Source organism: Plectropomus leopardus, chromosome 1 (assembly GCF_008729295.1).
Source record: "Plectropomus leopardus isolate mb chromosome 1, YSFRI_Pleo_2.0, whole genome shotgun sequence".
In the NCBI taxonomy this organism is placed as follows: domain Eukaryota; kingdom Metazoa; phylum Chordata; class Actinopteri; order Perciformes; family Serranidae; genus Plectropomus; species Plectropomus leopardus.
The window spans coordinates 32,160,888-32,188,852 of NC_056463.1; the positions used below are offsets into that span (position 1 = coordinate 32,160,888).

At 39.4% G+C, this 27,965-nt stretch overlaps 1 protein-coding gene across 1 annotated transcript; it reads right to left on the minus strand.

Annotated features, from left to right (window-relative positions):
- Nucleotides 1-67: 67 nt before the first annotated feature.
- Nucleotides 68-27,965, minus strand: LOC121941053 (enhancer of mRNA-decapping protein 3-like). The gene is made up of 7 exons (XM_042483767.1): nucleotides 27,892-27,965; nucleotides 25,847-26,018; nucleotides 25,024-25,220; nucleotides 16,029-16,388; nucleotides 6,371-6,524; nucleotides 3,842-4,059; nucleotides 68-3,275 (listed from the first exon to the last, which is right to left on the minus strand). The coding sequence occupies exons 2-7, from the start codon at nucleotides 26,008-26,010 to the stop codon at nucleotides 2,941-2,943; spliced, it is 1,428 nt and encodes a 475-aa protein (XP_042339701.1). The 5' UTR covers nucleotides 26,011-26,018; nucleotides 27,892-27,965; the 3' UTR covers nucleotides 68-2,940.

The window sequence follows — 27,965 nt, forward strand, 5'->3', positions numbered from 1 at the left end:
GGCAACTGTTACAAAACACACCATTTATGTCCTGTTTGACATATAATATAATATAATATAAATATAAACCTAGATAGGTCACCTGTGGTCTCTATATTAACTGTTTGCCTCTTAGTTTGTGGTTGTTTGAATAACTGCAAATAGTATTATAGGCTACTTACTTAAACATGTCTAGTTTGTCTGTGTAGGGTCCCATGCAGACTATGTATTGGTCATAGTGGTGGCTGAATTCCATTTAGCTGCTTCATTTTCAGGATCATGTTTGTTTTTTTTTTTTTGCTTCCTGGCTTATCGTCACACTGTCATGGTTTACTGAGACTAGAGCAGAGCCACTCTTAATGCTATTACTATTACCTGTGCTTTTCCAGCAATGAAAATAAAAATTTAAAAAATGCTGTAAAAAGGCCCATTACAATGTGTTGAATATCTTTATTGCATTGATAGAAGTGTTTAGAGTTGCTTAAGTAGAAATGATCACTGTCAGAAATAGACTCCACTAGAAGTGGCTTATAATAGTACTATGAAATGATGCAGAGTGGCTCAGTCAACAGAATGGCCCCTTTCAGACTGTTGTATCATTGCATAAATATCACTGATGCATTCATGTGTAATTAGCATTTGAATGTTGCAGCTGGTCAAGATGGAGCTAATTCTGTCTCCATCACTGGGTAGTTGAATCCATAACAACACATCATATTGTATAAAACTGATTATATAGTATGTGTATTTTAAATCTTCAAATCCAAAGTCGTAACTAGTCACTATGGCAGTCAAAAAGATACAACAGAGTAAAAAGTGCAGTATTTCCCCTTTAAATTTAGTGGATTAGAAGTATGTAGGCGCATAAATGGAAATACTCATGGATAATGAGTGGCTCTAAATTGCACTTAAGTGGAGTAATTGAGGTGTTGTATTGTCTCAATAACTTAGATCTCGCTATACAGTTTGCACATTTGTCTTTATTATTATCATTTTATTTCCATATAGATGAGCACCCACTGTCGGCATCTGCATCTAGTCAGAAGATCCTGGCTGGATGTTTATCTACGAGATATTTTGAACAGTTTCAAATGTTTTGTCTGGTGCTTCACATGTATACCTAGAGATACATTTCAGCATGTTTTTAATTCATGTTCTCCATAGACAGTCTCTAGGCTTACTTACTTATAATAACCAAGCAGGGTGTCAATTAATTAGCAAACACCTAAGGTGCAAAATATTTTCCACACTCCTGAAAAACATGAGACATAAACCCATCGGCACTAAGTTCACCTCATTTTGTATCACAATGTTTTCCTTTTTTTCCCTCTCACAGTAATTAACCTGATTGCAGTCATGATCACATCTTTAGTGTTTAATTTTGTCTTTACTGCAGCAGAGAAGAAAACGAAAGTGGATCTGAGAAAGGTCAGGAAAAGAGGCTGCAATGTCTTAAACAGCCTGTGTTTCCACAAGTGGAAGTCAATTTATTGTCAGATCTCCTGAAACTTTGTAGTTGTACCAACAGATTAAGCTCCATCTACTCTGCCCCCTCTCTTACAGTTTTGCACACCTGAATCAGGCAATTTCTGGTTTGGACAAAGCTCTGAGAAGATTTAAAAAGTACAATACTCAGATTCCTTGAGGAGCTATGAATTGAACAAGTCTCTTGGTCATCACACATTCCTTGAGTCTTTTCTAACTATTTTTGTCAGAACAGCCTTTATCACCTCTCCATCAGACATTCAGTTCAGAGACTGCTGATGAGGTGCATCGAATCCAAAGAGTAACAGTAAGTTAGTGAGAACTCTGCAAAGTCCATCAATCTGTCATTTATAACTTATGATTACAGTCTTTTGACTCTGAGGTTTTAAATTGAACAAATTCCTGACACAAGGACTTCAGTGCTCTTATGAAAGCTACCAGCATCATATCAAAAGTGCATAGCTGCCAGTCTCAAAATAAGGCTGTTTTCCCTTGATTTAAAAAATTGAGGTTTTAATAGAAATTCACTGTACTGATCAAAATAGAGTGAGTGGTCATTTCATTAAAGGTTGTTGAATCTCGTGTCAAATATGGAAACTGTTTAATAATTAGGTTTCACAACACCTAACTAGGAATTATCCCTGAAGTTTAACCTGGTCCAAGATGTTTTTGGTCCTTGGTATGTGTGCTTCAAAATCCTGTCAAATCTGCAAGACTTCAGACTGGGTTTTCATTTTTAGTGTCAGTAGTTATAAACCCAAGACAGCCAACAGTAATAATGTCAGCTTTTGATGTAAATGCAAGTTTTTCAATTTTTCATTCATTGTTCCTGAGCTGTATGCAAAAATAAATACAAATAATACAAATATAGATTCTGGGTAATATCCCCTTTTTCAGTGAAACATGCAGCAACTATGACTAGAAAAAAACAACAACACCCATTTGAGTACAAAACTGCATTAAATTAAATTAGAAAAGACAAAGGACATCAGCTGAGGGCAAGACGAACGGCAGTTTCGGGTTGGCAGACAGCTTTAAGCTGAGCTGTGCGTAAGGTTCACTGGGTCAGGACCAGACTCCACAGGCAATCTAAAGGAGGAAACAGGAACTGTGTCTCTGCTGCTCTGACTGGTCACAGGATCAGAGGTCACAGATAGACTCACAGTGGTCAGCATTTTGTAAACATATTCACATCGTCACAGAGCCCTTATCAAAACACACCAAAGAACAGGAAACCTTTCCCTCTCAATAACAAGAGGTGTCGCACGCAACACGCAGCAACCCCAGGGAGTTTCAGGCAGGGTAAGAGGAAAGACCAGCACCGTATGCTTTCAGATGTGTCATGAAGCTGTATACACTTTGTAACAATATTGTTTGCATCGTGTAGTGCAATGCTACCTCTACCCACTGTGGAAAAGCAGACCACTCCCTCCTATTGTCCATTGGTAAGTATGTGCAATGTCAGTGGCCACTCTGTTACGCCGTGTGCAGAGGAATGACAAATTTGCATCCAAAGGGTGAGTGGTAGCTGATTCCAACTTCCTGGAAAATCAGTTTAGGGATGCCAATGTCACAGAGGTAAACCCTGCTTTCCGTCTCAGCCAAAGGTAGAGGAAGGCCCAAGGAGAGGGTCCACTTCGCCTCCACAGTCTGATGCTGACTGCTGACCGCAGGATCAATACTCAGGACCGGAGCCCGGTTCTTGTTGGCCCAGTCGGCGGCTGATTGGTACCAGTTCTGCTCCCTCAGCAGTGGGTTCTCATGGCAATCCAGGCAGTTGATGACGAGGTCGACTGGACTCACAGGCAGGTCTGGGACAGAGGAGAGGAGAGACATAACGTTTTTGGATGCAGTGTTTCAAAGTGGCCTCACAAAACCATATGAGAATATATATTTGTCGCAAGAGACCTGCAAAAAACTGTAACACTAAAACGCTGTGAACCGGGACAAATGCAGTTGCATAAGCTTTAGAAGTCAAAACCGGTCAGTGTTTTTATGCAAGTAGCCATGTTCTAAAGGCCTTTAAACCATATTCAGCTGCATTTGTCCCTCCTCTATGCATAAGCGCCTCAAGTTTTCTTTTTTCTTTTTTTTTGGTCTCTACTGTTTATCCAGAGGAATTTTAAATGTGTGGTGTCCCAAATGACAGTCAAAAATGATGCTGCCCCACTAGAGGGCAACATTTATCTGTGCTGGTCTGTTAGAACAGGACAACATGAACTGATCCTATCAGACACTCCAAATCATGTTCACATTTATCACTGTCATTTTGGACACAAATCAGCCAAAGCACCTAGCATGGTCCTATCCGTCAGTGTCACTAAACCCTGGGTGAACAGGGATTTAATCATCTAAAAACTCTGTTGCTGTGTTCTACCTTTGACGCTGGCCACCTGCTTGCTGCTGGTCCTGCTGTAGAGCTGGACCTCACTAGTCACCGACTCCTGCATCTTGACAAAATTGGGCAGGAACAGGATGACCTCCACTTCGTGGTTGGCCAAGTGTCTCCCACAGCTGATGCCCTGGGCTCCCTGGATGTGCGGACCACACAGAATAACCACAGTGGGCCTCTGGTGGACATTTTTTGGGGTGAGTCTGGGGACATCAAATGGATGACAAAGAGATTACTCCACAAACAGGGAACAACCAATGTCGTGTGCATAAGTTAAACAATGTAGATGTTATCAAACAACTTGCATCATATCCAGCATGGTGACTGGCTGATATCCAACAATAACCTAGTCAATCAAGGAAAACATAAGATATGGTTGTTTAAGGACACCAGGGAGTCCTCTATCCTGCCGGTGTACACAGCACATGCTGTTAAGGAGCTGCACGCAATGTCATCTCATACTGTGTTTCAGTCACTTTGCAACATACTTGGAACGATAACAGCATTCACCTACAGTCAGGTTAAAAACACTACACACACACTCGCTTGCATTTGTATTTAATTAAACAGAGATGCAGCATTCCAAAAAAACCTTCAAGTAAACATTAACAAACATTTTCAACTGTCAAATATGAATAAAAACAAAGCTAGTGCTCTTAAAAAATATGGGAAATCTGCAAAGCTTAGAAAGTCTTTGGTAGCGTATCATGTTTAGTGATGTTTGCAATGTATTTCGTTATCTTATTGTATTAGCTACTTATTTTCCTCCTTTAATCTCAGTGTCCGATGACATTTTTGCTTATTTTTACACAGCTGGGATTATTAATCTTTCTTAATAAAAACACTGTTTAGGATTCTAACAGGAAAAAAAGAGGTTAGATACATTACAGACAAGGTTGCTCTTAAAAAAAGAAAAAATGTGTCATCAAAAAGTGGAGGGTGATATTTGCTCTATTTTGTCAATATATAATATATTAAGAGCCCTGCATATAAGTACACAGGTTTGGAAAAAAAAAAATAAACCACTTTGGCTTAGACACCCTGTTATTTACCATAGCTAAAGCGATTCAATGGCATGTATGCAGAACCTGGCTGTAAAAAGAACGCCAGTAGGTGCACTTACTAACCTCCTCCTGTTATATAATGGTGAAGGATAAGTGCTAAAACCTGAAAATAAGTTACAATTTCAGCAATCATGGTTCCCTCATCTCAGAATCAGTGATTTTTTAAGTATGTGGTTAACATAAGCTTAAGAGACTTTCACATTTTGCTCTAATACATAAACTATGTTAGTAAATAACCCACTTGTGTATTTTGAATAAAAAAGGCGGTTACTAGTGTCAAAAAGAGACTGCAAAACAACATCATGCTGAAAATGAAATTAAAGTCCTGTTGTGGTGGCAATATTAAGTCATAAGACCGTGGTGTAGTTTCTTTATAGACTAACGTTAGCTTTTTACTTCTTGCAAATGGATTTACGCTTAATAAATCCTAAAATTGGTGTCTATTTGTGGAAATAATCTTGCTAAACAAAACTGTAAAAACTTGTCTTTCTGTAATAATCCATAATCTGATGGAAAAATCTCTTTGGCTTTTTGACAAAGGAAACAAGGTGAAGCTAATTCCCATGTTGTTCTACAAAAAAAGAATGTCATCCCTGCAGCACTATTTTATCTGCTTCATTCTGCAATATTTTTTATTTAAAAAAAAAAATTAAGCCCAACAGAAAGACCTTCATCTTATTTATGATAACAGTCTGAGTGTCCCTTAAGTTCTTTTTACTACTATTGAACATACAAATAAGAAATTAATTTGAAGCTTGACTTAATACTTGAGTACGTGTACACTTGTTGGGTATGAATTGTAAGACTTGTAAGACAGGGGGTAGGGGAACAATAGAACACCACTGTAGTGTGATCCTGGTGTAACAAAATAAAGTTACACTTGATCTAAGCTCGCAGTAGTTCCAGTGTAAACTTAAGACACTTAAGTATTAGAGTGCTCTATTGATAAAAAGACCCTAGAAAGTAAACCAATTTGTGATATGAGCCTCTGGTTTTTTGATCTTAAATGAGACTACACAGCTCATTCAAGTAAACAATTGCAAACGGACCGCCTCAGTCTATAAGGATGTTCTTGAACTGCAGCGTGACTGCTGGCTGTAGTACTTTGCTAAGAAAATAAACCTTGAGGACAGGTCAAGGTTAAGACAGCATAACTTATGTAGGAACATGGCAGTAAAGACGATTGCCATGGAAACCAGTAAACATGACATGAAAACAAAAAGTTGCACCGACCTGCTCAAATGGTTGTATAACTATTCAGACAGGGATGTTTGGCACATTGGTAAGCATTCTTCTTCTAATTATACACACAAAAGTGACTCTATGTGCACTGTACTGCACACCAGATGAGAAGTCACGTATGCTAGGAACCGACTAGCTTCACTCTTTTATACATTGACCAGATATTAGGCTGCCCCATAACACCAGAACCCAGAGTATTACTGTTTACCTGTTTGGTCCGCCAAGCAGAGTGAGAGCCATCTGACTGGAACAAACACCGATCATCTCCAGCCTGCGCTCGAGAGACAGGCCCCAGCGCTCTGCAGCTGCTAGTAGACGCTTATAAAGGTCATAGGGCACACTGGGAACCACCAGGCCAGAATCTGCAGAAAGAAAACATGAGATCAGACAGATAGCATGGTAATGCTGCTCTTTCCTTGTCATGTCTGATGTAACAGAACATAGAGCATGACAGGATGGTTTAGTAGTTAATAAAAACAGCTTCCTGTTCTTGAAAACATCTGCCCAGATGAAGCATCCTTAGGCAAGACACAAGCCACAAAAAAGATTTTCTCCACTGACAATAAACTCATTAACATTCTTCCATTGGTATCAGAGTCATCTCACACACCAGGCCAAAAACAGGTAACTGAACCATGTCTGGCTTCTTGGTTAATGTAGGCCACTAATAATTTTCCCTTGAAAACGATCTACTACTTAAAGTTGTTAATTTTAAAACAGTGGGAGACTCACTGCCACCACATTTTGATGCCACAAGGTGTATTTGATGTATAACCAAATCTTAAATGTCAAAAGCTCACTTAAAATTCAGGGAAAGAGTAGGAAATATAATCTAATTTGTTCAACATTATCTGAATAAGTGAAAGCTAAAGCAGGTAACTTTCATAAAAAATACATTTTTCTCATATTTCCTGAAACTATTACTGTATCCTGACAGTAGTAGATGGGCATTTGCAAGAATTGACTGCGTCTGAATAAAAACAACCAATCAGAGCCAAGGGGTCTCTAATGTAGCTAACAATCACTGCTCGTGTACACACCATGCTGTCAACAACATAGATATTAAGGACAAGTGAAATGAAGAAAAAGGACAACAAAAAGCAAGACTTCACTTACACATACCTGTTTGTGTTTACTTACTTCTTTGCCATGTATGTTGTTGTTGGCAGCGCAGCGGGTGCACAAGCAGTGATTGGCAAAGTGTTAGAGACTCCTCGGCTCTGATTGGTTGTTCTCGATCAGGCAGAGGAACTATTACAAATGCCATTAAGAGTACTAGGAGGAGCCAGAGGAATATGATTTTTTTCATGGTTTGTCTGTTTCATGTATCATTGTTGAGATATAGTGACGGTTTCAGCAAATATGACAAAAAGTTGTTGTTTACATATGGTAGCTTTAATATTCACATGTATATTTGTACTCTTAATTTCCTGCATCCATTGGAATGTGACATGTATCATATTTCTAATTTAGGCCTGAACTGTCAAAACATCCTCACAAGTACTATGTGGTTTTCCATTTTATCTGCATCAGTGCACCTTGAAAAACAACAAATGGGGTAATAGTGAAACCCAGAAACCTGACCTCTAAGATAACGACAACCGTTGGTCTACAGATAAACACAGAGGAGCCCATTCCCCAGGGAAAAGCCCTTCCTCCTCCTCATGACCTGATCTCTTTCCCATCACGAAAGATTCTCCATTTCCTCTCCTGTTTGTCACTGCTGTCTGTGGCAACAAAGGGAAGATTGGCAGCCTTTACAAAACATGGCAAACACGAGGCAGCCAGAGTGAGACGCCTATTCCCCGCAGGCCCTGAGTTCACACGCACCATCACATGGTTTCTGACCAATCACCAACCCCTTAGCTCTAGGATGGGGCTGCATTGGGCTGGACCCCCCACATGGGCTGCTGTCTCAGTCAAAACATACAGCAGGCTGGCGTGACAAAAAAGGGACAAACATCATATATAAATACATATGAACACCTGCACCTGTATCCCAACAGCTCATGGTGAGAGACTGGGAAGAGTTAAACATGCGGGAGGCATGGTGGTGACTGGGCTTAACAGTAGACTCAGTTTTGTTTCATATACTCAACTGTCAATGGCTATTAAACAAAGAAAAGTCTTTTTGTTCTAACCAAAGTAATTTAGAGATTTAAGTTGTAATCATCCACCTTATTTGCAGTTGTCTTTTCTGTGTCATGCAGGCAATAATATCAAAATTTCCTGCCATGATTATCCTGGCCAAAATCAGATTTATCTTACTGTCCCAATAATCATCTAAATGTCCTTGAAACTCCTAAAATGGCACTAAAGCATACTGGAATCATTTAACTTACATTCTTTTAAAAGAGATAAATAATTTTATTACATCACAGAGAGGCCACACTCATTATTTTTATAATTTCCTCTATAGCACATCATTTTTTGGGCTTCAACTCTTAATTGATATCTACCTGCAAAAATTCACAGCTTTGACAGGATGCGACAGCCCATAGCCCTGAAGGCAATGTCCAGAAGGGGGTTTATTGCAATCAATTATATTCATATATCTCAATAAAAATGAAATTTAGGTTGGACTCAGAGCACTGTGTGTGTGTGTGTGTGTGTGTGTGTGTGTGTGTGTGTGTGTGTGTGTGTGTGTGTGAGAGAGAGAGATAAAGAGGGTGATAGGGTGATAGAGAGGGGAAAGGGAAGGTGAAAGGTGGACTATTGCATGTAATGTTTCTATAAGTTATTAATAACTCAAACGTGTTGTATTAACTCCATCACTGTATAAAAAGAAAAACAAGCATTTTACTACAGTTGCCAGCCCACAATAACTGTCTGCAACTCATCTCACCTGTTCCTTTTCCTCACTGGAGTGTCAATTTAGTTGTATGAAGTGGGAGTCAATGACTGCAGTGAGGACACAGGCCGCATTCATGTCTGAAAATTGCCACCTCATTTCAATTTCGTGAAAAAAAAAGACAATAAACAAAGCATTTGGATACTAATTATGATGTCCATTACCAAGGCAGGGATTGAAGCTTTGAAGCATTTGGATCAGCCCCTACTGCAGCCTAGTTTTGCAGCGTCTCTTTTATTGTTGGTTGCCTTTGGATGCTGCTTTTCGACATGACACTCATGATTATCCTGATAATGGAAGTTCACCACAGTCAACCACAGTCCCATCCCTACTCTGTAATGAACAAAGCATTTCAAGAACTGCAAATCATTTTTCAAATGGTCATGTGTTTGATGCGGCGCTTGTTAATACTTCATGAAAACACTGTCAAAACCCTCTTTATGTTCAAGTCAACAAATTCAGTGCACCTACAACAACTACAGGCAATTCCATCTTTTCACATTAGGAGTAAATCTCAGATGTTGTTTGTGTTCGTCGATTTGGCATCAGAGAAGCAATGCAAGCACTATGGCAGGATCATGAGAGCTCTGACCAACTAACCTCAAACCACCATTACCACAAAGGTTATTCTATCTTAAGGCCCAGACATACCCATGCGACATGAGAGAACTAGCATCAACAAAACCCCACTGCTGTGTTGCCTCACGTCACTATGTCTCTGCCAAAAAGTTGCTCAGGATCACATCAAACCAATGGACAACCAGCACCAAAATCCTGCGCCTATGTGAGAGGAAATACGCCTCCATACCAGCAGACAGTCATCTGTAATCATCATTCAAAAGACAGTCTTGACACTAGTTAGTCAGTTAGCACATTAACAACACAATCTAATGTTGATAGAACGAAGCATATTTACCGTACACCAGTGAAGAGCAACAAAAAGCACCAGGAAGTGTTTCTGCTAAAGAGCTTAATGGCTAAAGACAAACAATCTTAACCTTACATAACAAGTTTGTTTCCACCTCACTCCCTCTTGACTTAAGCCCTTTACATTTTTCACTTTCATTTGTCCTCTCTTGTGCTGAGCTGAACTACTGGTAGAGTGATTTCATTCACTGACGGGCTCCATGCCCCCCGCTGCTAATTCAACATGCTGAATCTGCAAAAAAAAGCAGATGAGGGTTGACAAGGCCAACAGTGCGGGAAACATTGCAACAACAAGAGCCACAAATGCTCACTAACTGCCCAACTTTGATTGATGGCAGACTGTTGGCCTGGTGTGTCAGGGCCTTTTCTGTAGGAGGCCTGACATGTAGCTAAGGCTGGGCTGATGCGTCGACTTAATCGATTATGTGAATACGTCGCACCGTTTCACATGAGAGGGTGAGCAGCGCCAGGTGTGTTGTTTTTTGTTTCAGCGCTCCTGTATCAAGTTAGAGTGTGCACACTGCTCGCCTGAGCAGCGCTTGTCAGGAGCGTCTGAGCTGCGTGTCAGCTGCAGCACATCTACAGAAACAGTGGCTCACCATTTTTTTACGCGTGGCGCTCACGTTTGTTGACTCTGTACCACTTTATACTGCAGTTTAAATTCTCTCTCTTTCACAGAGATGAGGAAATACAAAGATGTTTGTTTCACCTCAACTTCCTTGCTTTCCTTTCAAAACAAAAGCTATCTGACTGTGTCTCTGTGGACAGAATGCCATCAGTTGCTAATACAATGCATTTTATTTTGAAACATTTACAGGAAGGGGTTGTCAGCTGTGCAGGAGCTTGTATAACTTCATAAATGAGTGGAATATGTGCTTATAAATATGAAAATACAGCACTCATATCAGCAGGCAGCGATATGCCTGAAGGCCCAGTTAAGGCTGGACTATTCTGATGCAGAAAGAATGGACTAATTATAATTATTTCTGTTACAGAAATTTAATGTAATTTTACTCCAAAATGTTTTGTTGGACTGCTAGATTTGAGGTTTGTTACTGTAACAAAGAGTAACTGTTTTGTTAAGTGACTTGAATTTTACATTGTTTTATTTATTTTGTTGTTGGATTGCTAAATGTAGACTGCACTAAGTCCTTTTACTTGAGCGGAACAAGCCCTTTCATTAATTTTATTTTGGAGAGACTTTATATCAGACTGTAAAACACAGATTACCCGTTAGGACTGGGCTATTTTTTTGTTGGGTAATAATGCCCTGCAGTGTATATCAAGTTTTAAAATGTAATTTTCGGTAAATTCGTTGTTATATTTATTGAGTAATCAAAAAAAATAGTAGTTAGATCAATTAAAAAAATAATCGATAGATTAATCGATTAATCAAAAAAATAATTGAAAGATTAATCGATAAAAAATTAATCGTTACGTGCAGCCCTACATGTAGCACATGGTTTTAAGAGTTGTGTAGAACTTTACCTATTGTATGAAGTACAATAGGTAAAGGTAATAGGTATTCTTAACCGCGTCAGATATCTAGTGTTTACGTGTAGATTGCAGGTCCTTAAAAACTTTAACACTTCCACTATCCACTATTTTCCTATATACTGAGAGCAAAGCTAACCGGAGTCAAATTCCTTGTTTGTGTAAGAATACTCCGCCAATGACGCAGACTCTGATTTTATCACATCCAGCTTGTTTTTCACCATCTCTTTAATAGTAACCAACATTATTTTGAGAAAAATGCTTCAATTCATGTGTCTTATCACACAAAGTCTACTAACTGTCAGAACTGTCCTCTTTAGTGTTTTTTTGGAATGACTATAACAGAGCTATAATTCAGCCTTTTAACGCTGTACAAACCGAAGTGTGTGGAAACCTTTAAAGAGCTTGTGCTAATCCCTAGCTGTCTATTGCCCATGGCACATTAGCGGGGTAATGAAAGTCAAGCTGGGGGAACTGCAAGGCTCAGGATCCCTTTGATAAATAAAGCTGCTGGGAGGCAGTTAAGTCCTTAATGGCCTCCTACGGATCTCTGGCCTGGTAGCTGAGAACTTGGTGGCCTCATTGATGTGTACAAATTCAAACTGACACGCGCACGGTGGCACACACCTCATCCTACAGCGCACTCACTGCAGGCTAATGTACAAACACATATACACCCACAACTTTTCACCCTGGCATGCAACACGGACAGAGTGACACACACACACACACACACACACACACACACACACACACACACACAAGATAATTACACATAAACACAGAGACTTATGCCGTGCCTGACGAAAATTCTTGCTTATCTTAGGTTGAACCCTGCTCCCCTCCCACTATTCTTTTATTGATACCGCACTGAGACTGACAATATGTTTCAGTGGGCAACAGAAATCTGGAACACGCCATTCCTCACGTGAGCGATAAGCACAGGAAAGTCAACTGCCTCTTGTCATGCAAACTGCTGGCTTGAGTGCCAAGCGCAGAGGAAGTCGGAGTTGCACTAGTATGCGCTAATTGCTTTTCAACCATCCCACCAGGTGCACTTCTTAATAACTCTCTTGCTGAAGTTGCCGCTACCAAAACCACCCTCACATTCTCACACACATGCAATGATTTCTGCACAAATAAACACACACACACACACACACACACACACTCACTCACACACGCACACTCTCAATGTGGTGCAAAAACAAAACTCAACAGGCAACTAGCTGAACCGGGTAGTCGTGAGTATGCAGCGGCACTAAAATAAACTGAGCTGGAAGCAATCCTTCAAGCATGACAAGGGAACTGACGGGACTGAAAGCAATACACGCTGGCTGGATGCAGGCCATTTGTGACTAAGGCTTGTGCTGGGTTAGGGAGGGTTACACGAGGCTGTTACATTCCTCTCTGCTGCACTGCAAGAGTTGAACTATGTTGACCTGCCCTCCAAGGAGGTAGCAGGATGGGACACTGGTTAAATGGGGCACAGAAGAGAGGCTTAATGCAGTAATCTGTGCTTTTCCTTTTGACCATTTTGGTCATATTTTTGGCACCGACAGCTCATTGTTGGGGCTTACATCTCACCTATCAATCAATTAATGTAATAAGATGTATTTTGTTGAATTTTCCGATGGTAAATAGTGCTTCAGTTTCTCTGTTCAGCCATAGTGAAAACCAATGCTCATGTCAATGATGTTTATTTGGAATGATTATTACAATAATGAAACAAGTTTCCGTAACCGGCTCAGATGAGTTACATTTTTTGTCATGACACATCTCTTTTGCATCCCAATTTCTCCAAAGTGATAGAGCATAATCGAGAAAGAAAACTGGGAAAACCAGCTGAGGGTTGACGTGGTTGCAATTTGTGTTGCAGTCTGGCTTGTTTGCACTGAGGAGGTTTTGCTGCACAGCTGGAGTTAATCACACCACAGGAAAGCAAGACAATAGCATAACTTCACTTATAGACTGAAACCTTTACAATTAACAATAGACTATAGAAACAGGCCTGTCAAACACTCATGCCAGTGTACTATGGCAACGCTAACACACAAGCGGGAATTTTGTTTTTCTTTCTCTATTCTCACATTGTTGATTTATCTGTTTACTGGCAAAGATTCTAGGTCAAAAGCACTGCGGTTTGTTCCTGCTTCAGAGGTGCTGTTTATGTAAGGCTGTACGGCGGCATGCTAATTACAGAGTGCAGAGGATGGGGATTATGATGACAGCCCTGGGAAGCAGATCTGCCCGCACGGTAAGAAAAGGAGGCTCTGCTTGGCAGCTGTCTGCTGAATGGTAGACAGCTGCTCCCTGCTGAGCTGCTCTGTGTCACCACAATCAGATAGACAGTCTGGGATAGAAATGCTGGAAAACACCATCACTGCTAAACCCGGGCTGTCACCCAAACAGCCTTGTTCCAGTTATCCTTGTCCTGTTAATGTTTAAGACAATGAAGATACTGCATATAGAGGCTCGGATACTGACCAAAGAGACAGATTTCTTAAGGGCCTTTTCCATGACTACTCTTGGTCGTGCTGAGTCAAACCATGCTGCGCCAATTTAAATTTCCTTTGTCAGTTTTAACATGCTGAACCACCTTGAGTCGCCCCGAGCGATGCCAGAGATTGACAATCTCTGTTGTGGGGCCAAAAAGGACGCCCAACCACTTCCAAGCTTGTTGCAGCGAACTCGCCCACCACACCCCCAACGACCACCCCTTCTCCCCCTGAAACAAGCCTGTGTGTTGCGAGACTCCACTCATCTCTGGCTGAGCTGAAGAGCTGAGAGAGAGATGTTTTTAAAGACTATGTGTGCTCTGCTTTCAGTGCTTTTGTAGCTTCTAACTATATCTCTTTGGTTTGGAGTTTAGTTTCTCTCCTGCGTCCTGTGTTAACTTTAGATATCTGCTTTATTTGAATGTTTTCATGTTCACAATCAGCCATCAATAGTCTATCAGGTTACTGCTGATGAAAACCAAACATTTACATATTTTGCTGCTTCACAATAAAAACTTTTACATAACAAAATAATGGAGGATGTTCATTGTGAGGAATCTATAGGAAATTAAAAAGCATATCTCACACAGGCAAAGAAAGAGCCTTTGGTCCAATATCATGCCTGCTTCCCCAATTTATTCCACATCAGCCCTGTAAATGAGCTTATCTTGTGACCAGACATAGGTGGAGTTTGATCCCTCTCGTATAACACCTCTTACACCACACAACTCAGCTCTTTCTCCAATACTACCCACACTCCACCTACGGCTCCAAAGCCTGTGTTAGCATGCCATTTACTTATCTCACGATTGTGTTAACCAGTTACGTAACACTCAAGTTCCTAGAGTGAGCTCATCATCTCTTTGGGCCTATTGCAGGGGGCGTGTGGGGACTCAAAAGTCATGATAAACAGCAACCAGAAGGATATGGTCTCAGCAGCCTGCCACTAAAGTGAACTTTTCTGGTCCTTTAATACTGCAAATTTTTTTTCTCATTAGGTTCAACAGAATAAAACCACTACAGCACAATCTTCAGTGAGAGCTTCTCAGTGTTGTGCCCATGGTAAAGTGTAAAAAACTCAACTCGCAACTTCCAGTTATGTAAACAGATGGTACTCCTGGTCAAAGATTAAACACAGTGGAAAAAAACTCCTTCCAAAACAAACACTATGTTCACAGAGCTGGCACGCTCACTGATAAAATGTCCCAAAAACGTGTTTATGTCAGGTTGTCAAAGTGGCTCCATAAAACCTTCAGAGCTGCTCTGAACAACACCTGATTTTTTTTTTCTTTCTTTCCTTATGTCATCTATACAAAACCTCATATGACAAACCCTTGTCGGCGCACACCTTGTTCTCAAACAGTAGCATTGTGACAGATGAATCTGCCCTCAGGCCAATAACAACACATTTGTTTGTTTTTCTTAATAGTGACTAACAGTGCGTTAGTACACCTTTTGATACTTTCTGACTTCCCTGCCCATGTCCATTGGTTCCTATAGAAAATGTATATTTATAAAAGAGATCTAAATATATGGTTTCATTTATAAAAGGCCAAGTAATTTTCTAAAACAGTTGGAATCTTTATTTTTAACGAGCATTACTCACACCAGAGTAAACATTTAAAATAAAATACGTTTGTTGTTGTGGACTATTGTCATTCGTTTCGTGGCCCTGTGAGTATCTGCAGTCGCAATACAATGCATTTGCTGACAACAAAGAAAAATATAAAGTATAACCAAGGTTATCATTTAAGTAAGTCACCTTTGGCTTTGGTGAACTGAAACTGATGTTTTTCTATTTCTTGACATTTTTCTGCCAGACAAACAGTCCTAATTCTGCATGGTTCATGTCTGGATCAATTTCACAATTGCTGAGGCAAATTTAGTAGGGGCACCTGAGCTGAGAGCTGGTTTTCCTAAAACAGCTGTCTTTGCAACACTTTTAAAATTTGTAGAAATGTTTGCAGTAGCCATTTCGACTGACTAAACTACATTAAGGAATTAAGTGTAACTCAAGAGGCCATAAGTACATAAATAATGCCTTAACTTCTGTTGATGTGTGAGTGTGTCTGTGTGCATATATGTTTTGTTCTCACCGGTACAGTACTCTTTGCCCCCGTGCTGAGGCACTGTTATCTGGCGGTATATGATGGGCTTCACTTCCAAAATATTCTCATCATGGCGATAGGACAGGGGCTTCTGTTGCCCCTGTGTGCTCTGATGATGCGCCCTGTTGCCGTGGCTGTCGGTCCCATCGATCTGGGAAAAGACAGCAGCTTTGTCGAACAGAGCCAGGTTTCCCTCAAAGTCGAAGTCTGTGTCTATGTTCTCGTCAGTCCCGCCTCCAAAGCACTCGTTATCCTTTGTTCTCATCGGCCCACCAGCACCTCCATTCCTCACGCTTTTCTTTTGTGTGGCCTGTGTCGCCCCTCTGCTGTTAGATGAACCTGTGGGGGCTGGAGAACACAGAGACATTTAGATATCAGCAAAGTCATTTTAAATCAACATGCACCCACCTTATGACTTCCTGAGAGTCCTTGTTATGTAATGTTTGTCTCATTGTCTCTCTATCAAATCACCTGTGTTTTGACTTGCTTCACCAATAAAGAACAAACAACATTCACTTGGATCACATCCAAGTTACAAAAAAACCCCATCACATTAATTAGAAAATAGGCGTCCGACATGTCACATCTGACTATGAAAGGATTTATGTGTTATTTGAGACACTCTGGTGTCAACAATAATATGAAATGTATCTATTTTTGGTAATTAATTGCTATTAAATCAGTTTTGAAAAAGACCATTTTTATTTTATTTATCTCCTTTTGTAGAAAAATAAATATGTTTTCCACTCAAATCCTTTTATTTAGTATACTTTTGCTTTTTTAAAAAAAATCTAATCAAAATCAGAAAACAATAATTGGTCTTCAATTCAACCAGCAATGGTTGTAATGTCAGTGTAAGCAAATGAATGTATTCATCATCAGCTATAACTCCTCCTGTGGGCACCCATAAGTGGAGGCTGGCGTATAAAATGATAATTAACAGCTATACAGTAAAACAAATTATATAAATTATGTCTTTATGGGAGAAAGAATTGTGTTCAATAAAATTAAAGTAAATAACTATTCATCAAACAGTTTTATGCTTCTTATGAATGGACTAACAGTACTACTGACAATTTCTTTATATCCTGAGTTCAAGTTGTATTTGTGAGAGAACACTGACTTCTTACAGAAAAAGAAAAACCTCAGACTACGAAGTAATGACAAGGAAAGGGAATTTTCAGTTCATGAGAAATGAACTGGGTTTTCATCAAATTTATATTTTACTCCAAATTTCATTCATGAGCAAATACCTCAACAGTATGACGACTGCAATAAAACATACTATTGAGACAGCTGTAAGTGCTGAATTAATAACATATAACTTTGGTTTGGGTCCCCCGGAAGAAATCTTATAAACTGAGGGCCAAAGTGCAGCAGGTTTTGCTCTGGGCTACCACAGGCCTATTATAGCTTTAATCTCAAACCCAAAATGCACAGATTACACAAAAATCCTCCCATCTCAGCCCGGCTCACATCCTAATCTTGCTCAAAGGAGCTATGAGCTGTCTGACTACACATCATCGTCTTGTAAATGTTGTAATCCACACACAATAAGTTCCTGCACTCGGCCGTTTCAAGTTCTGTCTTGATGCTCACATCTCCTTTTATCTTGTGTAACTCAGGCTGGAAACTTTTCTTAACCTGTCTCGGTTAGTTACTATAACCTGCCGAAAACAAAACACCGCACGCAAACTACACATACAATGGTCGACTGAGCGGTACTCAATAAAGTTTACATACATGTATGCACGAACAAAAAAAAATAAATGAACAGAGAACAAAAAAAAGAAAAACTGGAAAAACCTGGCCTTCAACCCCAACCATGCTGAGCTCTCACGCTAACCAGGAGACAGAGAGGCACAGTCTCACGCTACTGTCACTGTGACAGCTACGGTACTTTGGACTCTCTCACGCAAGACACTGGGAGGCTCAGTCAAAGTACACTGGTATTGATACAAAGCCACTAACCAACTATTGGCTAATTTGAGACCTGCCTCAATATCACAATACGGCCATACAACCGCCAATACACCCAGACTGATTTTTTCATATTTATGTGCCTAATTTCCCTTTAAACAAAGACAAGGGTACTACTACGTACCTAATTATGATCCATTATAAGTTGCAAGGAAAATATTATTGAGACTGGTCCAACAAGTTGAGAGACAGGTGGTGGGTTGTTCAGTTCACCTGTGTGAATGGGGATAAAAGCTGCCATCCTTATTAGCACAAGCCAACAATGTCTTTATTTACAAGGAAGTGTTGTGTCATGCTACAAATCCAAAATCTGAATGAACTTGGCAGACCTCCAAGGCAAACAGGCTAATGAATAACAAGTGCAGAGACAGACAGTGAACTTCACTGATTTCAGTTTAGACAAACTCGCCACCACAAATTAGCACAAGTACAAAGGCAAGGAATACTTCAAATTGAAGTAGGGGCTATAATGAAAGTGTGCCGCTAAACACATACATGTTAAAACACAGCAATACACTTTAACAAAGCATAAAATTAGGGAATATTTATTACTATTTCTCAGTGGGGCTGGGCAATATATTGATATTGATATAAAAACTGTACAATCCCCCCATTGCATTTTTTTGTTCATACATTTTGTGTCTTTTATATTCTATTTTGTCATTTTCTATATTTAATTTTATACATTTATTTATGTTCTATTCTATTTAAATTCACTATATTTATTCTCTCTTTTATGTTAATTGTTTTGCACCAAAACACACATTCCTTGTATATGTAAATGTATGTATTTGGCAATAAAACCAGATTCTCAGTCTGATTCTGATTTTATTATATCGATATTGTGGTATGAGACTAGGCTTAAAGTCACCACCACAACAAGGCTGTAAAGCCATATTAGACGTGGCTCACTGTGATGACATTCTGTAGTCTAATTTAGTTTAGTTTACTTTTTAGCTACTGACTTTTTTACGACACATAAAAGCTTTAACGTTTAACAGTGGGGTACTTACTGATGTATTTTATGTTGTAGAATAAAACGGGAAAGTCTCTTAAGCTTGTCTTAAAAACAGACCTTGTTTCATCTAAACAGAAACACTTTTGAAAAAACCTATTGACTTCAAGACAAGGAAACCGGGAATCCAGGAACACTAACTCATTTACAGGTTTTTGGACTCATTCCTTAGACACTTTATATTATGAGTGTTGTCTTTTCTTGGCTTTAAAGTCTGCATTACAATAAAGCATTGTGGGTTTTTTTAATTACTATGCTGCTCTAGCTCCTCTATTATTTGACTTTGCATATCTAGCCATTATATCCACATTACTCATTATTTATCAAAAATCTCACTCTGTAAATATTTGTGAAAGCATCAATAATAAACAGAGAGATATTTGATTTTCTCATTATTGCTGGGCCCAGTTTCTTTTTAAGTGATCTCCCAACTGGTTATTGAACATTTAAACCTGAATTTCAATTTTAGTTCCTGACATTTTCAGATAGTTTTTCCCAGCGGTTCCATGCCTAAAAAGTACAATGTTTAATTAAGCTGATTGTCACCAGAATTCTGTGATGGTACTGTTGAAAAATGCTACTGAGGAAAGATAAATCAGTTGGATATAAAGATAAATATCAGACCCACAGTGTGTAAAATCTACAGGCTAGAGGGGGTAAAGGCATTCAAATGCTAAGACTAAACAGACATCCAGCCAAAATAACTTAACAACATAACAACTTTGCGTGTGAAGAACAGCCAGTCAAGAAAAGGAAGAGAGCTGGTGGAGAAGGCGGTGAGAGAAAAGTAACAACACTAAGCAACAGGACTAGGAATGACCAGAGCCACCTAAATTACTATACACAAATTCCTTGTTGTTGGTTTGAATGACTGAACTAGTTAAGAAAATTGATCTGCAACATTCTTCATTACCTCAGTAACTGCAGCTGATATTTCGAGCGAGGCACTTAACATACAGGAGTGGCTGTGCGATTAATGGCAGAAGTCTGTTATTGTACTGGGAAGGCCTCAGTGTGAATGCGTGGAGTTATATGAAGCTAAGCAGAGCATTGATGCACAGCAAAGCCTTTCTAAGAGAGGTTGAAAAAAAATCTGAAAGCAGGGATTTATGGGAATAAAAAGCAAGCTGCACACAATTTCAGTCCATATACAGAGGTAGCATGCTGGTTATGGGAACAGTTTTCATAAGGGCAAAGTCTGTAGGTCCTCTCCCAAAATGCCCTTTTAATGAGATCTGTTTGGGCCTGATGGAATTTGACTCTGCATCATTCACAAAAGCAGTTCCTAAATTCCCGTCCTACTCTCCCAGAAAGATAAATGGCAGATATTCAGAAACCATTTCTGGAATCCGCGATCTTGTATAAGCAACGGCCCACCCTGCTCTCCTTTTCTTTGTGGCCGGGGGGCTTCTTGGGAGCATGGCATTGCGTGTGAAAGGACCAGCCCAGCCCAAGCCACTCAGCACTTTGGCCCCATGCAATTTGGGCATTAGCTCCCTGGCCACCAGCCTGAGAGCTGGAGATTAAAATAAAAACTCAAAAGGTAAACACTGCTTCCACAATTGATATCGCTTTGGCCTTCCGAGCACACTGGGACAACATGGCTTCCTGTTGGGGAGCCAAGGGGGGGTGGGCGGTTTCCTGTGCTGAGCAGGAGCGAGGGAGGGAGAGGAGATGTGGAGAGAGAGAGAGAGAGAGAGAGAGAGAGAGAGAGAGCGAGAGAGAGAGAGAGAGGTAGAGAGAGAGAGAGAGAGAGAGAGAGAGAGAGAGAGAGGGGACAGGAGGGCACGAAGGCACGAATGCAAGGCTTTGCGTAACATTCTCTTTAGGAACAGACACTGGGAGGGAGGGGGAATGTTTATTGATCTTAGTCACACACATATTGTAAAGAGGAACTTTGATACAAGCCTTTAGCACGCTATGGGAATCTTAGGGGGGAGTCATGGCAAGACAGCGCTTGGTCCCATGCTAAAGTTTCTGAGTAGGAGCTAATGACACACAGGGAGTAGGAGCAGAGATTGAGTCAACGAGCTATGAGTCTTGCTGACACAAAATGAAAAATGCAGACTACAGTATAAACATATTTATTTTCATTATCTTTACTCTGGAAAAAAAAGACTGGTTTCCTTTTGTGGTAGCTTTATCTTCCATGCACAGGAAAAACACCAAGGCAGAGGTCATTTTTACAACCAGGCTGAAGAATATTACACAGTGTCCATTCGCCAATTCTACTGACCTCTGACTTCTCCATTGTTTGGTTATCCTGAGTGTGAAAGTGAACTGACTTTAATTGATTCTGGCAGAGGCCACAGAGCTGTCCGAGCAGACTTCCTGCTGACTGCATGTTGACAAGAGGAAATGCTGTTTTGAGTCTTTATCTAATCAGGAAGGTTGAATAATGCATTCTGATTTTTTACAGTGACATGTACAACCTGGGAGAATGCAAGTGTGCATTTCTGCATCAACGCGTGACTGAGACATGTGACAGCAGAACTGACCTGACAATTCATTGAATTTTGTGGCTATTCCAATTATTATCGAATTGAATTTTGGACACTAAAGGTGCTCATTTAACTTAAAGCATATACTGTGCAGGAATTGTTGGTTACCGTTAGCTAACATTTCCATCGAAAGTGAACGTGAAAGGCAACCCCAGATTCACTCTCGTTTTGGAAGTAACTTTGTCCAATGGGCATTTTTTCTTCACTACTCCACGATTTGTGTCGCTACCTTTCTATAATGCTCTGACCTTCCCTTTAGAGAAAAGAAGTAGTAAAAAAGAAAGATAATAAGAAAATACAGATAGAGGGCAGGTTCTCTGCAGACTTAGACACTGCCACACACTTGTAATGCGTGATAACTGATGACTGAGAGGAATTATTTCCATATGAGTCTATACATTTTTTTAAGGAAAATACTGCGTAGTATATCTTTACTCAGCACTAAAAAAAGACATTGCTGCCATAACAGTAAAAGTGTTGTTAAAATGTCAGAGATTTCAAAAATAACCGCAGAGCGTGCACACACAACCTCACATCAAACATTTTCTAGCCCTGGCCAGGAGAAGGGCTGGAAAATATCAAAGGTGCAACATAATAAAGCATATTAACCTTGAAATAATTCTGTCACATTGACAAAGATAGCTATATACTGTGTGACTCATAATGTATTCCCAAGTGCCTCTCGACATCTGCCAAAGAGGAACAGTGGTCACAAGTTGACCTTTATCACTAATGACTGTGAGACACTGGATAAGACACCTGCTTATCCACACTATAAACCATGGCACCACAAATTACTGCTGATGAGTTAATTCAGCCTGACTGCTACACGGGCTACGCTCTAATAAAACAACAATATGAGCTTCACAATGGTAAAATCTTTTGGCTAAAGCCGCTGTGTTGCATGAAATTTCTAATTGTTCCTGTTCTTTGTCTCCCTTTTCCTTAGACTGATTGAGCAGGTGATAACATAAAAGTCAATAACATAAAACGAAACCTCACTTTATATTAATTACATGCAATTATGTTTTTAACACTGTGTCCTTTTCATATTTAGCCCCAGTACCTGCTATTTTTTACTGTCAATAAACCCCTTCAAAAGACCAAAACCAGCAATGAACTGATCCTATTAACACTGTTGCACTGGCTAGAATGTTCCTTTATTACCATAAACACAGGCACTGTAGATTTGTTTTTAATCTGTCCCACATTCACCATTCTGGTGCTAGCCCAATCAATCAATCAATCAATCAATCAATCAATCAATCAATCAATCAATCAATCAATCAATCAAAAAATGCTGCTGAAAATATTCCCTTATAAATACACTATTTAGTCTCAAATTTTACGAACTAACAGCGCCTACTTGTTAAAGGAAATTAATGAGACGTAAAAAAAATGCAAGCGCATATTAGTGATCCTTTTTTATGGATTTCTTTAGAAGGAACTCATGGTCTTGGGACTGAGAGCCACATACCTGCTGGGAGGCCAGACAGTATTGAGAGACGGACTGCAGTACTTTTTGTTAGGGCTGCAGCTATTGATTATTTTCATTGTTGATTAATTTGTTGATTATTTTCTTGATTAACTGATCCATTGTTTGATCATAAAATGTCATAAAATGATGAAAAAATGTCAATCAGTGTTTTACAAAGCCCAAAAGGACGTAATCAAGTGTTTTCTTAAGTCCTTAACCCAAGAAAATACAAGAAAATCACTCCAAGTTATTAATCAGGTATAAAATTGATGTCCGTTACTTTAATGGTTTTGGTTTTTTAATTGGATTTAACACTATTTAAGTGTTGTTGTAAGTTCGTCTGTGAAAAGTTGACAAAGTTTTTATTTTTAGAATCATCTGACATCTCAGGAATCATTTGATCTGCTGAGACTTCTGCTGACTTCCTTCCTACTGTAGACTAGAAAACATCACAAGTCTGTGGTACAACCAAAGAGAGTGATGTGGAGTGACTTTGCATTTTCAGCCCATCATAAGTCGCAACTTTCTGGAAAAAAAAAGGTTGAGTAATATGTGACACTGCTGAGTGTCACATTTCCTTCAGTTGATGAACACTATCTATGAAGCGTTTGTCAACAGAGGAGTACTGTATGGCCATTGCATGGTAAATTCCTGTCATGTAATACATGACTCCCAATATGAACTTTGCAACAATAGTTCTAGGATTTGAGAAATAAGAAAAGCAGCTTCACGATGAATAAGCAAAATCTTTAAATAAATTGGGCTTTCTTAACCTGTGAAAGCCTGCGTCAAACTGTCTTAACATTTTAGAACAATGGTAAATTAACTGCATGATCATGATCTGCTTGCACAGTTTCACTTGTAGCTTGTTTAGCACCTGTAGTGTTGAGTGTTGCAGGTTTCAGTAGAAAAACAAAAGTCTGTTATCTGCTGTTGATGCTATAAGCAAACTGTGTGTATTCTTTACTTATCAGAGCAGCAACAAAAGCTGCAAAACTATTCAATCATGCTAGCTTAAATAAAAAGGACTGGAACTTCATGAGAGGTTACCAAATTATATCCAATTAATGAGATTTTTCTTATGTGACATTCACAGTGTCACTAATTGCTAAGCTTATAAAACTCTAACATCAGTATTTCCTCATGGTCTATGGTCTATATCAAAGAAAATGTAAAGAAATACTTTGCGGATTTTCAACCAGCTTTGTATCAAAACAATGTGGATGGTATGAGTAGATGTACAATCTAACCAGTGCCGGATTATGTAAAATATGTCATCCAGCAGACTTTCGCCAGCTCCCAGGGTTGTTGCTCAAACCACAGCCTGTACTTTCATATTTTTATGCTGCCTGCCAACCATGCTGCCAGCGCTGAAACAAAGAGTATAGAGCTGGATCAAGATACAAACTGACCCTTCTTTCTTTCTCTCTAAAACTCTGACCAAAATCTGACCACATGGTAAAACTAGGCAGTGCTGAAGGTTATGTTACTGCACTGCCTGTTTCTGACCTGTTCTGTTTTCAGAAACATATTTAACGCCCTGTTTTTTTTGCTGTAATAGCAAGATATTGTGAACAGGAAGTGGTCGCCACACTGCCTCCTGCACAGAGAAAACAGAGGCTGAAAAAACTGAGATCAAACATTAAAAACTCAGCAGAGCTGATCAAATATAATCTAAGATTCTGTTACTCAGTTGCATGTTTCTCCCTTCAAATGTTTTTGGAAACATGTTTTAGCTTATCGTTTCGGCCGACTGCCACTGTTTCACATGGACTGTTCCATATTAGGTCACCCAACAGCAGGAGCATTTATTGGTCTGTTATGGCACAGTGCATTCTGGTAGTTGTGGATTTTCTACCTCATTTCTCTGTTTTCTCTGGCCAATTTCAGTATTTGTATTTGCATCTTTCTACTGCATAGACAGCTCAGTTTTATGTGAGACCCCCTTTATATCAGTGAAATACTTCTTTACATGTGAGAATGATTAAACTCCAGGTCCCCTTCACCTACCTCTGCGTAGGATGGTGATCGGAGCAGTGCTGGAATGAGAGCTGCTGCTTGTTACAGTAGGGTGAGTGACTCTGTTACTCTGACCCTGGCGTCCTGAAGGTATGAGGCTGGGTTCTGGTGCAGCTCCCTGACCAGAGCTGGGCTTGTTGACTGAACTCTGGATATCCAGGAACTTCAACTCCTTGATATCCATGGCGCTAGAAAACAAAACAAATGACTGAACTTAGAGCTCAGACTGCATGTAAATTTCAGCAGATGTCTAAACTTAAATTTTTAGTGATTGATTTTAACTCTTGCAAGCCGAAGCATGAAACAATCAGACATAGTAGTTGGAGCTTATTGGGCAGAAAAAGGTGCTAACATTTAGGGATATGCTTTTTTTTTTTTTACATACCTCTACCAAGGCTGCACAGTACTTTAAGTTTAGTTCTAGATCTAGATCTGGACCTGAATCACATCTTTTTAACCAAGTTAGAGTAGAAAAGAACAAAAAAAGATCAAAAGCACTGTCTTGTAATGATAAGCGATTCCTTGATCTTACGTGCTTAAAAATGATCACTTGTTCTTCAGCCCACAAAATGTCATTTAAACTTTTTAACAAAGTTTCGTCACTAAAATTATACTACAAATTACACATCTGATTAATGGCTGCATACTGACATAAGGCTTTTTTGTCTGTGGAAACTGAAGGGGTAGGATAAAATAAAAGCACTGCAATACTTGGAGAGCCTTTACCATTACCCAAAGTAAATTGCTTGAATCTGTGCATTTCCTGTTGATATGCAACACAAGAAAATGTGTCAGCATTCTTCATCTTTCTTACCTGAAAGTGACCTCTGGAAGAGGACATCTGATCCCATTGTGATAGGGCTGTCTCAGTGAGATGGTCTGGCTGGCATGATCAACAGATGACACCTCTCCCTGATAAACTCCTAGTGTCAGCCCACAGTTTATAGACACGATGCTGCCCAACCAGTCTGTGGCCATGCTGTTCACTGTGGTTCAAAAACATCAGCAATAGAAATGAAAATCAATTTAGCAGCAGCTGTAACAATCACTTACTTAACAATTAAGTATATTTAAGCCACAGCTTATCTAGCAGGGACGCTGTATTCAAGGAAAGAGTAGGACTTTTGACAAGGGCCCCAATGGAAAGGGCGCCCTCAAAAAGCCTGAAATTAAAAGTTAAGTTTTCTTTGCGGTTTCTCAATTCTAAGTAATTAGTGCTGTTACTAAATTAAAATGAGCTGAAGAAAGCGGTTGAGAGGCTGAAACCTGTATTAAAAAGTAGTGCCTCTCACACCTCAAAGGCAAAAAATGGTTTAGTCCACCTCTTGACTGGGCATCATATCTAAGCCCAGCTGGAGACAAGTGACAGACTGCTTATGCTGCTCATATCTTCCCCCAAGAAAGAGAAATTGAGGTTCCAGAAATGAAAAGATTAAAAAAAAACTGGAATGGAAAGAAATCAAACAAACGGACTTAAAAAAAAAAAAAAAAAAAAAAAAAAAGAGACCGCTAAAATATAGGACCCAGAATTTGATGTGACGCCCCTGGTAGCTGCTATTGATGACAATGAGGGTATTGGGTGTTATATTTGGCAGTTTTAAAACATAAGTTATAGGTTTCCCCGTCCATTGAGACATTTAAAACCTGTCTTAAAACCCATCTCTTTTCTTTAGCCTTTTAACCATCATTATGAATGACATGCCCAGCCAAACTGCCTGGCCCTGCCTGTATTTTATTTTGTTGTTTGTGCAGTGCTGATTTTGTTTTAAGATTTTGTCACGATATTGTATGCTCTTATTGACTTTACCTACTTCCTCCTATTTATGGATGTTTTTATTTGATCATCTCCTCGTGGAACCCTTTGGTCAACATGTTTTATTTTTAAATGTACTCTATAAATAAATGTGACTTAACTCTGCTGATTCAGGTATTTGAGACTTTGGGCCAATAAATAACTAATGTGTTTAAAGGATTTAAATGGTGATTTTTTTTATTTTTTATTTTTAATTTTAACGCTCTTCTATTTGGTGTCTTGTGAAACCAGGAGGTTACTTTGGAGGGACGTGGCCTTATTCGACCTCAGTATTTCCAAAATCATAGCTGTGGCCCTAAATTAAATCCTCATCATCAGGCTTCTCTAATATGGAGCATTAAGCCAAACTCAACAGATTAATCTGCTAAATAACTGTTGCCACAGTTGTCAAAAATTATTAGAAAATACGCTTTAACTGACGACATTATAAAAATTAATAAAGTGTTCTTGTATACTCAGTCCACTAACGTTTCAACATGCAGCACCTGGTATTAACTGATGGGTTTACGCTGTTCCCATTTAATGTATGTTAGGCTAATTAATTCCACCGGTGAAGAGAGTGCAGTTAAATTACATGTTAAATATGAATTAGATTTTTCTTTTAAATTTAGACTACTTTAGAGGTCACTGTTACCAGATGCTCCCCAAGTTAACAGGTCCGTTAAGTTAAAAGGTCTCCCTTTATCTCCCACTATGCAACGAGCTGTGTGCAAATATGAGCTAACTAAAGTTATTTTCAAAGTTTTTCGTCCATAGCGTGAACCGGTCTGAAGTAGAGTTATGTAGTAAAACTTGTGGGGACGGAGACATAACATAAAATAGCATTCATATGAGGGCAGTGTTCAGAGAAATAGCTGAAAAATCACAACACATGTAGCTAAACTAATAGTAAGCTGTGCTAGCAGGGCAGTTAACATTAGCTTCCACTCTGTCCGCCCTGTTTGTTTTGTTTATTATCTCCGCGGACGGTTATAAACTTGTGACGGCTGCTTACTTCTTTCGAACACCAAACCTGAGTAAATTCAGTCGATAACGTAAAGATGTACCTTGTCGATAAATCTGTAGCGAGGTATCAAGAAAAGCCAAGGCTCCAGCTGTTGTTTGTGCCGATTTCCGGGTT

Coding starts and splice junctions, on each gene's coding strand:
- LOC121941053 (XM_042483767.1), bottom strand. CDS start 26,010: ATGGCCACAGACTGGTTGGGCAGCATCGTGTCTATAAACTGTGGGCTG. Junction 16,389..25,023: donor GATCACCATCCTACGCAGAG/GTAGGTGAAGGG, acceptor TGTGTTCTCCAG/CCCCCACAGGTTCATCTAAC. Junction 4,060..6,370: donor CTGCTTGGCGGACCAAACAG/GTAAACAGTAAT, acceptor TGATGTCCCCAG/ACTCACCCCAAAAAATGTCC.